The 12,811-nt window shown below is 39.7% G+C and overlaps 1 protein-coding gene across 5 annotated transcripts in view; it reads left to right on the top strand.

Annotated features, from left to right (window-relative positions):
* Nucleotides 1–12,811, top strand: part of prune2 (prune homolog 2 with BCH domain) — a 318,918-nt gene that overhangs the window by 175,566 nt on the left and 130,541 nt on the right. For all 5 annotated transcript variants that reach the window (XM_033017577.1, XM_033017576.1, XM_033017574.1 and 2 more), the window contains exons 7-8: nucleotides 2,249–2,407; nucleotides 4,780–10,607. In XM_033017577.1, coding sequence (XP_032873468.1) covers nucleotides 2,249–2,407; nucleotides 4,780–10,607 — 5,987 coding nt within the window. The remainder of the gene's footprint in view (nucleotides 1–2,248; nucleotides 2,408–4,779; nucleotides 10,608–12,811) is intronic.

Below are 12,811 nucleotides of genomic sequence, written 5' to 3'. Positions count from 1 at the left end.
GGATGAATATCATTCTTTTTCATAGTAGTCACTCATGTCATCACTTATATCTCATAATTCATCTATCATATATTTAGATCATTGAAACACACACAAACGCAAGGAAGGAATGCACTGTATTTAAAGTTTGATTTTTCACATTTATTTTGATGAAGAAAACAGACACAAGCACTTCAAATGCACTGCATTCTAAAGGATTTTATTTTTATACATCTCGATAAATCTAACACTAAAGCAAGCAATACACTGAATTTAAAAGAACATGTTTGAAAAATCTAAAGTCATTTGTTTAGGTGATCTTACGACCATAGAGTCTTAGCCAGTCGTAGCTTGCTTTCTGTGATCGTGGGAGTCGTCATCTGTAAGTCGAAGGTGGTTGTCTTCAGTCCCCACTACTGGGTCGCCAATTATCACGAGTGCATCGGTGATTAAGTCAGGTTTAGGTTTGTTATTATTGTTATGTGCACCAAGATACATTGAAAAGCTGTGCTTTGTACATTATCCAATCAGATCAGATAAATATAAATAAATATTTGACTTGATGGACAGATTCTTGACTAGATCATAAGTGATAAGAGCAAAATTAGGCCATTTGGCCCATCAAGTCTACTCCATCATTCAATCATGGCTGATCTATCTCTCCCTCTTAACCCCATTCTCCTGTCTAGCATTAGTAAAGGTGTCAGGAGTTCTGCGGTGAAAGCAGGGGAATTGGGTTGAGTGGGAAAGATAAATTAGCCATGATTCAATGGCGGAGTTGACTTGATGGTCTGAATGGCCTAATTCTTCTCCAAAATTTATGAACTTATGAAATATAATCGAGCCAAACTCGTAGAGCAAAGGGGAAGATACAAAATGCAGAATGTTCAAAAGTCATTCAGTCTCCACAAAATTGAAACAATAGAGACTGCCCTACATCATCAAAGTGGTTTAAAAAAATCAAATCACTTTTTCTCGATTTTACCATCTTGTGGATTCTTGTATAACTAAAGGAAAACTTTATATGGATTACCTGCAGTGCTTTTGCAGTTTAACATTTGTTTTCATTACACAATCTTCCACTTGCTATAGTATTTTACCTTTTGCACAATGCAGTCGTGTCCTGGTGGCGGCGCGACTCGTTGCAGCGGCTCCTACAGCCTGTCTGTCTCTTTTTTTATTTTTTGTCTAGTTAAATGTAGTGTTTGGTGATTTTTAATACTGGTTTTTTAAATGTGTATATGTGGGGGACGGGTGGGGGGCGGGGGAAACCATTTAAAATCTCTTCCCTGTCCGGGAGACCCGACCTTTTCCCTGTCGGGTCTCCGTTGTCGTTGGGGCCTAGCACCGTGGAGCGGCCTCCAACCTGAACGACCCGGGGGCTCGAGAGACTGCGGAGGTGCGGACTACTCACCATCGTGGGGCTGGCCGGCCTCGGAACGTGGGGAGCGGTGGTGACTCGCTGCTGCGACTCGACTCCTGGGGCTCGGAGGCTCCAGCAACGCAGCCGCAGGTCCGGTGGACTGGGACATCGGGAGCTCGCGGGTCCGGGGGGAGAGAGAGACCGCTTCCCGGAGCTCCCGCAACGCGACTTCTCCAGCCCGTGTCGTGGGGTTGGAACGACCCGGAGCGGGGAAGTACATCACCCGGCACGGCTTCGTGGCCGTGGGACATTCCAGCGCCCGCCGGGGGCTCCAACTTCGAGACTTCTAGACCGGGAGCGGGGCCGTAAATCGCCCGGCACGGCCTAAAATGGCCGTGGGACTTATCATCGTCCGCCTGGGGCTTCGACATCGGGAGAGACATGGAGAGCAGGGGAGAGAAAAGACTTTTGCCTTCCATCACAGTGGGTTCACTGTGATGGATGTTTGTGTGAACTTAATTGTGTGTATGTCTGTAGGACATTGTTTTTGTTTGTATGGCTGTAGAAACAAAATTTCGTTTGAGTCTCACTGGGGCTCAAATGACAATAAATTTGTATTGTATTGTATTGTATTGTCACTGGAAAACCAAATATACAATGAATAGTAACATTCTATACAATTCTGTCCAATGTAAACATTTGTGTTCTTATTGAACAGTGGAACAATTTCAACAAAGCTTCCTTGAAATCTAATAATAGAATTTAATATTTATGCAAATTGTTAGTGTTCATATGTGTCCATTGAGTTTGTATCAGTATTAACATTTATCATTAATTATCACTAACCTTTAATTTTTATTTGATTAACTTATTTGTCACTTCTTGTTTATTTATCTGTGGTTGCAGGATTTCCTATCTCGCCCGAATCTTATCGATGATTTCAAGATTTTTACTGGAAGATATGGTTACGATATTCTTGTCTTATTAACCGTGTTCTTTGGTGAAGGAGGTGAAGTAAATCGGCAACTTGCCATCTATGCTGACAATGATGACCTATGCAACAGAGTAAGCCATTTAAATGCACCGTATTTTAGTGTGTATTTTTGATTATATCTTTAAATTAAAGCTATATATTTCTTGCATTTGAACATTATTTTAAGTGGATAAGATGTTTTTCATTGTGGCACTTAATATTAAAATCATTAAATAGAACTAACAAATGTCTGATAGTCTACCTTCCTTATGCCATGACCCAATAACCTGACTTTACATTGGTGCTTGGGGGATCTTGGGGAGATCTTATAGAAACTTACAAAATTCTTAAGGGGTTGGACAGGCTAGATGCAGGAAGAGTGTTCCCGATGTTGGGGAAGTCCAGAACAAGGGGTCACAGTTTAAGGATAAAGGGGAAATCTTTTAGGACTGAGCTGAGAAAAACATTTTTTACACAGAGAGTGGTAAATCTCTGGAATTCTCTGCCACAGAATGTAGTTGAGGCCAGTTCATTGGCTATATTTAAGAGGGGGTTGTTTAGCCCTTGTGGCTAAAGGGATCAGGGGGTATGGAGAGAAAGCAGGTACAGGATACTGAGTTGGATGATCAGCCATGATCATATTGAATGGCGGTACAGGCTCGAAGGGCCGAATGGCCTACTCCTGCACCTATTTCCTATGTTTCTATGCTTGGTTTGCAGAAGAGAACTATCCACGCACTAGTTCTCCATTTGCAATGCAATGAATAGCTTCATTTTCCTGAAGCCAGTCACAAATTGTTTACTCCACAAGAGCGGTGTTGTTTAAGGAACCTGAAGTACCTCTGCTTCATGAGCAGATATGCATGTGCGTCACATGAATAAAGTTGGTATGAAAATGTGCACAATATGCATCAGTTTAAAACACACCTTTAAAAGTGGTCAAATTTAAATTCTTGAACATGCCATCATGAGTCAGCAATGAAATGATTGTAGATTGCTTGTATTTTACAGACAAAATTTCACATGTGCTGCCAAGCCACTGCCCATGGCTTACTAGAGAGAAATTTTAATTACATTAAATGATTTTGTTCGATTACATAGAAACATAGAAAATAGGTGCAGGAGTGCAGAATAGCATGTTACTGCAATGTCGCATTGTAATTACAGAGACAATGTCCCATATCCGCAATGAGGTAGATAGGAAGATCGGGAATACATCCTAGCTTGTGGCAGTACCGTTCAGTAGCCTGGTAACAGCAGGAAATAAGCTGTTTGTTAATCAGGTGATACGTGCTTTCAGACTTTGTTATCATCTGTTCATTGGGAGAGGAAGGAATGACAATGGTGAAAAAGATCGTTGATTTCCTGAGACGGTGTGAATTGTAAATGCAGTCGAAGATGTGAAGACTGGTCTGTGTGATGGACAGAGTGACATCGCAACTCTATAATATCTCACTGTCTTGGGCAGTACTGTTCCCTAAACAACCTGAGATGGTGCATCTGCAGAAGTTGGTGAGAGTTGCGAGAGACTTCTTTAGTTCCCTGAGGAAGTAGAGCCTCAATGTTGTTTCTCCAAGATAAATTGTTGATGATATTTATGCCTAGGAACTTGCAGCTCTTGACCATTTCTAGGAGTTTTGAGATGAGTTGGGATTATGGTGTTGAAGCAGGAGCTATCATATCTTCTATCATATCATATAGTGACAGTGTGTAATTCATCAAGTGCAAGCATAACATCAGCATAGGGTGGGATGTAGACTGCTGTCAGGAAGCTGAGGTTAATTCCTGCGACAGGTCGACAGCATTTGTTTTTCCTCCGCTCACGTCTGTGGTGATGTGTGCAAGGAAAGAGATAACAGATAAATAGGTTATTCTGTCAAGCTTGAAAGCATAGTCAATGTGTGTAGTGGAATATTAGGAGTTACTTTGAATTGCTTTGGTTAAGTTAAATTCTTATCATGGTTTGGGTGGTGATGCTGTCTGCTGTTCAATTCTCAGTTGCCCCATGTCCACATGATATCCCACCAACGCCATCCAGCCTAGTGTTTGTGATATATTGGTGGCTGATGGCCCAGCATCCAGTAGGGAGCTAAGTTGAACTGAAACAGGTAGCCTGTTCCCTGAAGTACAACACTGGGATAAAGATAGCCTCATGTAAAACATAGCTGTTTGTTTCACTCAGACTTTCTGGCCCCCTTTACTGTAAATACCAGATGCCTTTTTTCAGCAGACAAGATTGCAGGAAATGTTGCAAACTTTTTATGTTTTAGTTTGATTTATGAGATAAATTTGAATAATAAATGAAATACCAAAGGCAATAAATTCCTGAAGAAATCCTGTAATAAATTACCTCTTCCAAATGATTAAAGAAACAAATAATGAGTGACATTTGTTGTTTTAGAATTTTTATATTAGCAATGGTCACCGAATTGAAAGTATTGACTCATATTTTCATTCTTTACAGATATGCAATACATTACAAGAATGTCAGAATCCATGTCTTCAACTGGAGCCGATAGAATATGGGTTCCAGGAAATCAGAGCATATCAACAAGGAAGTTCTTCAGATTCGTGCAAGCAAATTCTTCCAATTATAAAAGACTGTATCCATAGGAGGCAGCAAGGAATGGTGCTGAACAGGAGAACTTCCTCCACCGAAGCTGTTAATGGCAGCGCTCCAGTTTCAGAAGGATCATCTGGAGTTCTCGACTTATCTGGTCCTGATGTGGATTCTCAGAACCCAGAAGATATCGGTGATAACCTTCTGGAAATTTCTCAAACTATGAATTCTTCTTTACAGGCCCATGGTGATGGTAATTTAGATCTTATGAGCCCAGACAGTGGACTAGCTACCATCAGAAGTAATCGTTCATCCAAAGAAAGTTCAGTTTTTCTCAGTGATGATAGCCCGATCCGAGAAGCAGTTGCTCCACCATCCAACATTGCCCACGGATATGACTTGTTCAGTTCACTGCCAGAAGGTGAACTATTGGACAAAATTGTACCATCAGTTGTTAATTTGAATAATAATTTTGACCTGTCTGTTCTCGATCCAACACACTGCAATAACCCCGAAACTGATCTTTCAGGAGATAATGAAGAGTTCACGATTACTAGTTTGCCGAACCTTGACTCCATTCCTACATTATCTAATAATTCACCAGATTTTCCCACAGATGTATCAAAGGAAGTTAGTAGAGTAACTGAACTGGTAAAGGAAGAGGATATCCATGTTTACAGACAAGAACATTCTAGAGATAAACCAGAAAAATATCAAATGATGCAACATTTAGTGAATACATCTTTAGCATCGCAAAGCCTTCCTGACGCTCTGATAGGAGTGGAAATTATAGATGAGAAAATTCCCCCGACCCCAATGAACAGTCTTGTGGAAGGATCACCCCTGGATGAAAGTCCCCATAATATTTTTGCAGATGTAATAGAGAAAATGAATGGAATTGTCGCAGTTGATTCTGACCAGTCAGATTCGAAGTGTATCAGCCAACAGAATGAATTTGAAGTAAGTCTGGAGTTGGCTACAGCAAGCCCAGATGCTGCCTGGGACAGAGGTCAAAAATCATTAAATGTACACACAGAACCTCCTGATCTTTGGGCAGACTTTGCACAAGAATTCAGTCAATCTGATTTTGCCCATGGCGATGATATGAATGAAATTGATATCCAGTGTAAGCAATCAGTTCTGAAACATGTTGATGATATATGGAATAATGCTGGCCAATCCATTTTTCAATCCCCTTCTGCTAAACCAGAAATATATGATGAGTTGAATGAGAGTCAATTCAAAGAAACTACTGCGCCTCCTTTAAATAACTTTGATCCACATTACAAATTTGGAAACAAAACATTATTAGCAGACATATTCATTACCAATTTACCAAGACCAAAGAATAAACAACATAATGTCGATGATCAAGAGACTGACGTTGAACGAAAGGAAAATGCATTTATGTGGGATAAAGCTATACAGGAAGCTGTCTGGCCTTCTGAGATGTTTCCAGAGATAACAAAGGACTCGGAAGAGAAATTTCAATATACAGACACTGAAAATCTAGATTTCAGCCCAGAGTCCACACAGAATATACCTCTTTCATCACAAATGTCAACAATATTATATGATCCTGCACAGCAAGTTCATTTTCCAATTACCACAGATTTATCAAGTGGGAATGAATCTATAAATGAAATTACCCAACCAACTGATGAAACTTTACATGCTTGGGCTATATTTGATCATGAAACTAGGAACCTGACTTCTGAACATGAAAAAATACTTTGTCCAGAAAATGACCAAAACTTCCAAACATCTCCACATAGACATGACATAAATACTGGTTATGAGAAGGCAAAAAGGCAATTAATTTCTGAAAATCCAGATGAAAGTCCACATACTCAGAGTCAACCATTGGAACAGTACTATGAAGCATGTAATATTTCTCAGGATGATCTCAATCAGTCATTGGCATATCCAAATATTTGGAGCAGCGAAATAGAAAGCATGAACCACACAGGCATACAAATAAAGAGTGAATCCAAACAGGGTGCTCCCCTGCCAGTGTTTAATACCAATGTCCTAGGAACTGAGCACATGCAAGATGTAGATCAAGCTAAAATTAGTCACAGTCGGGCAATATTTGAAACTGTAGGGATACCGAAAACAGAAGGATGCAAATCAACATCTCCAGATATTTCTGATAAATGGAATGAAATTGAACAGAGCTGCCATTCATCTTCTGACAGTGTGGAGGAAAGTTATGAACATGATGAGGGAGCAAGTCAAGAAAGTGTAGAACTTCCAGATAAAATAAAAAGTTCTGAACAGCAATTTATATACTCTGAAGCTGAAAATCCATGTATGGCAAATGCAAATATACAAGAGTGTACAGAGCTTTTCACAGGGATGCATCATTCACGCAATATTTTGAAACAGTCTCAGGGTGAATCAGCATTCACAAGCCAAGGTATATTCAATCCACTTGAGGAAAGCAGTCAGCCTCAAGCAATCTATTCTAACTTCTACCAAGATTATAAAATGGAGGATGGGTTACCAGGCTATCAAAGTAATGCATTATTTAGTTCTGTTGGATTGGAAGTGGTGAAAGCAGATAATGAACAAACCTTGGCAAGTGCTCGTATTTGGGGTCAATCTCACCAAAGTGTAACAGAAATGAATAGGAGAAATTCAGATTTGCAGAGCAAATCTGCTGAAGAATTTTTGTATTCCGACCTGGAAGAAAAATGGAAAGAATCTGCACTCAAAGCAAATCAGCCAGTGTTCAATCTTTCTGATGTACATTATGAAGTTGATCAGAGCAGCCAGCTGCCACTCTCTGAAATGCTGCAAGCCCACTTGGCCTTTATTGATGCCAAGAATCAGCCTTCAGAGGAAGGAAAACTGCAAACCATGCAGAATTCTGAACTCTATAAAGATTCTGTTCAAGAATTTATCCAGCCATGTACAGAACTTGAAATTTTGAAGACAGTTGAGCAAGAGCAGCCAGAAATGCTTTCTGCTAGAAGGGATGTCTGCAGTGGATCTGAACAAGAGTTAATTGAGGCAAGTGGAAATATTCCTGATATCGTAAATGATTATTGCCAAAATATGTGCCAAGCTTCTGCAGCAAAACCTGATTTGTGGGATAATTCCATTAAGCTGGTTTTTGGTTCACCTACTGTAAATCCTGACATTTTAAATGACTACGAGCTAGACTCCAGCCACTCAGCTTCAGGCAGTCTGGATAGATGGAGTGAATATGCCGATTTGGAGAAACAAGATTCTGGAAGTTCAGTTGCATGGATTGATTCAGAAGGAAAAAATGAAGAGATTGTGACCAAATTGCCTGATATAATGGACCCTTCTAGACAACCATCTTGCCTAGCCATCTTGGGTGATCATTCTTCAAGTGAGTCGACTGAACAAACCTCTCTTACAGCAGGTTTAATGCAGCAGGCAACCTATAAACCTTTGGTAATTGGGGATTCAAACGTTCATATAGAACAATTAGATAACATAGAGAAATCAAAACCTGCTGAGGTGTGCGATGAATCAGGGCATTATTTTAATACGGTAAAGAAAAGATCTGATGAAAGCAAAGCATTTGAAGTTTTAAGCAATGTTAATTTTGAATCTCTGCAAGATGAACAATCAATTTCAATGTACCCTGATGCTTGGGTTCATTTGGGAGAAGTGCCTGAAACAATTATGACAGATCAGAATTTACAAGATAAGCATAGAGAGGTGATAAGTTATTATGATTTGGAAGATGACGAATGTCCAAAACATAGAAACCATGTGGTGAGCCCAGAAAATCTAGATGCCTGGAATCCAATGGGGGAGGCCTCCGTTTGTGTGGATGGTACAATGCCTTGTTCATGGACAGACGATAAGCAGTTTCAAAACTCAATTTCTGAAAATAATGCTTTGTACCACTTGACAAAAAATGAAACTGTAACTCAGGACAGCAGAATAACTGTGCTTCAAGAAGAAGAAGGAAGTGTTTCAAAAGAAAATCCATCAACTTTAGACCTAATCAATAATTTGCAAAGTACCAATGACAAAGAAAAAGAAATGGAACCCTTTTTTTCAAAATCCAGATCTGCTGAGGACTATATTACTTCTGATTTAGATAGTCCAGTAATTGCTTTACATAATTCTGAAATGATGGACTACTACTCTGTATCAGAAGAAAATCTTTTGCACATGGAACCACTGAAAGAAGCTTTTTCAGCAGTAACAGTGGACTTTAATTTATGTGACACAATTTCACCTGCAGGCAACACTACTTCCAAAACCACAAATGATGAGTTTGGTTGTGGAGAGAAAACTCTATTTACTGATGAAGATCCCCAGCTAAGTCATTCTGAAATTCAAGATTGCAATAGCAACACTAAGCTCGAGATGCTTAAAGAGAATTTAGCATTTGCCCATAAAAATCTAGAAATAATTTCATCAATTAGTGTTTGTGATTCTGTCAAGCAGTCAGATTTATTGAAAAATAGAACCAAAGATGTTAAAGACAGTGACATATTTCCACCAGCAGATGGCACATCAGCACTCTCCATCACTGAGGTATCAAACCAAAGAATTATTGAAACTGAATGTCTAACACGTGACGTGGAAAGTGATTGGGCTTCATTTGAAAATACAGATAGCAGTAGTAACAGCAATGTGACATCCAGTTTATCATCCAGTACCCACAAATCTGATTTTTGGGAAGATCTCAGTCCCGAGGATGGCAGTATACTTGATGCTGAAGGGATTTCTGTTTCAGAGAGCAGTACTGAAACTGATCCGATAAAAGGAAATGAATCAAGAGTGGAAATTGCAGAGAGTTTGACAGAGTTCTGCAACAGAGGAAATGATCCTCTCTTGAAACAAAAGTCTGACATTCAGAATGGCTTATTGGTTTCTTCAGTCAGTTCACCTGCAACCCTAACTGCTAACAGCTCGTCAGAAATTGAATACTTGCCTGAACATCATACCATTGTAAATCCAAATGAACAACATAGCAAAGACATTGAACTGACTTCAAACAAGGACTGCAGTGCAGGAGAAATAGATTATATATCTTTATCTGGGAACGATAAACCCTTTGAAAAGGCCGAGGATATGCAGGTCATCAAAAGCTTGGTTGTTGGAGAGGCAATCCCAACAAATATGAAAACAGACTTTCAAGAAGGTATGCTTTCAACATTTCCTTCAGATTCAACTCAACAAATGCTCACTGGAAATGAAACCAGTGACCTTGAGAACGTTTCCACTGAAACCCTCTCAGAGGGCCAATTTGTGACAAATAATGGCCAGGATGCAGGGGAAGAACATTTAGATGCGAAAATAACCGAAAATCAACAAAGTAAAGGAGGAATAGATGCAAGTGATCGATTCGACGGCTCATCTGATGAAAGTTCCAGCAGGACAGAAATAAGTATATCTGACTCAGAGAATTCTGTAAAAGAGCTAAAAGCAGCAAGACCTCCAAATGATGATGCATGCAGAGAAAAATTTGAAGAATCTAAGACTGAACATAATGTTACAGGTCAAATGTCATTAGAAACAAAACATACAAATCATTCTGATAAGATTGGATTCACAGACAATCCACGCCATGATGAAATTGAGTGCACCGTATCTCAGTTCCCCTCCAGAGACAATATATTTACATCTGATGCTTTAATAGGTGTAATAGTGGCAAATCAGGATATTTCAGAATCAACTGGAAATCAACAAAAAAAAGAAGAGACTTCAGCTGAACAAAGTGAATCAACTGAAGTAAGGTAAACCATTCACATTCAGTCATTTTTAGGTCAATACAAAACCTATATTATATATACACATATACATATATAATATAGGTTTTGCTTTTGTCTGTTATATGGTGGTAACCTAATTGTTTAGGTTTCTTAAAATAATTACAAGGCAATTATGTTGTAAGTGTAAGTGAAATGAATTTAATAATTTTCTAAATATGGTATCAGTACATTGGCATGCAAGACTGAGTTACTCAGCTTTCGTACGACCAGATTTTTTTCCGGAGCTAAGGTTTGCTGTCTTTTAAGTATCTGATTCAGTTTTCTGCAGTTGAAAAATAATATCCTAACCGTACAAATAATTAATTTAAGGGATTGTTACTGAGCCACAAAGATTCTAAACCCGGAAATGTAAATTAGGGTTAAAGTATGCCTGGAAAATATACTGCATATGTTGTAAGGGCTACCTTGAGAAAACAATTTATCATACCCGCTACCTCTGCTAATTGAGAGTTATTGCCTTCAGTATAGGATATTCGTATAATGACACTCCCTCTTGCTGACCTCGCACCAGACACTGCACTAGAATTGAATTTGGAATGGTGCTGCTTGAAGGAAGAGCAGAACAGTGCCGCAGTGTGAAGTAAAAATAGAATAGGGTTATTTTGGTAGAACACTGATGAAGCAGGGTGAATGTGGTAGATGTGCTAGTGGTTACAGTGAACAACGTGCAACAAATGCTTGGGCCTTGAGGACCACATGGTTGCCAACCCAGATATGTTCAAATGGGACAAGACGTACTCCATGGACTGAGGTGTGGTAAACTAATCAGTAAGCCCCAGGAATTTGTGGTATAAATTACTGTTGTTTAAGGTTTGGAACATTAGCTTAGTGACCTTCTATGGATTATCTTCACTGGGTACTGATTATGATCCATGTAGTTGTGATATCACTTGTGGACATGGAGTATTTTTTGATGCAGTATGATCATCTTTTCATTGACTTGGACAGTTCAGGTCCATTTATTGTTAGCCAAACTGCTTCTCTTTGGCTTTAAGCTTGGCAGAGGAAGGAGCTGGGCAAATTAGATTGGATTCGAGTTTGCTCAATTCCTGACACCTCATTCTATCTACAAAAAGGCAAATAATAGAGTATTAAAGGTTCAAAGGTCAGTTTATTGTCACAGTATTCCGTTTAATGCAAAGAATCATGGGATTTGTCCAAGGTCATTCGAGAAAAAAAAGCGAACTCAGTGCTGTGTAAACTGTGTAAAAATTATTAACTATTCTACCAATGAATTAATCTAGAATTCTGTCAACTCAATAGCTTCCTTCCTTGTTCTACTGTTGGCACAATACTTACAGTCCCAGTTCTAGTTTAGTTCATTGCTCTACAATTATGAGATATTCAAAAATTTAAAGAATTTATTATTTTCATTTAATCCTTAATGTGTTTGCTACTGAAATAAGAAAATAAGAAAATATTTCTTGTGTTTGAAACATTTTCTTTATCTTATTCATAATTTATGTGTAAAAATATATTTAATCAGAGGCAGGCGGCGACTGTATCAATGTGATGTGGGCTGATGCTTTACCTACAGGCGGTGTGATTGTACCGTTAAGGCAGGGGTTGGCAATCTACGGCCCACGGGCCAGATCCGGCCCATAACCTCAAATCATCCGGCCCGCAGGCGTATTTTTTAGTGACAAAAATGTTGTTCTTGCCTTCAGTGGGACCTTGCCCAGAGTTGTCCCAGTGCTCGGGCATGGCAGCTCTCCACGACGGTTTTGACTGGGATGGTATTACATTGTGAGATTCACTGTGCCTGAGTTATTGATCAGATCCTGTGTACACGTCTCACTGTGGAGTCTGTCACAGACGGATTCCATCGCCTGTTGGTCAATAATTGAATCGATCTCCTGCACCAGTGCCCGCAGATCTACTGGGGTGTGTTGTTTCTGAACTGAACTCACTGTGGAATGAATCCATTAACAAAGCCACTCTGCTGCCGGATTCTAAGTTGTCACTGCCTTCCCTCTGGAACCCTCCTCGTCCCCATCAGATGCCGAGTTCCCAGAAGCCTGGTTAAAGGCGGCCGGTCACGGTTAAGTCCGTGAAACCGGCCCCATCAGAGACTGCGGGCAGGATTAACAAAAGAAAGGACTATTCTGCCTATTGTAGCGGGTGGCTGTTCATGAGGAGTGTTAGAGAGAGAGAGAGTGGAGGAGAGC

Source organism: Amblyraja radiata, chromosome 3 (genome assembly GCF_010909765.2).
Source record: "Amblyraja radiata isolate CabotCenter1 chromosome 3, sAmbRad1.1.pri, whole genome shotgun sequence".
Lineage (NCBI taxonomy): Eukaryota > Metazoa > Chordata > Chondrichthyes > Rajiformes > Rajidae > Amblyraja > Amblyraja radiata.
The sequence above is the reverse complement of the archived record's forward strand: the minus strand, read 5'-3'. Positions and strand labels throughout refer to the sequence as shown.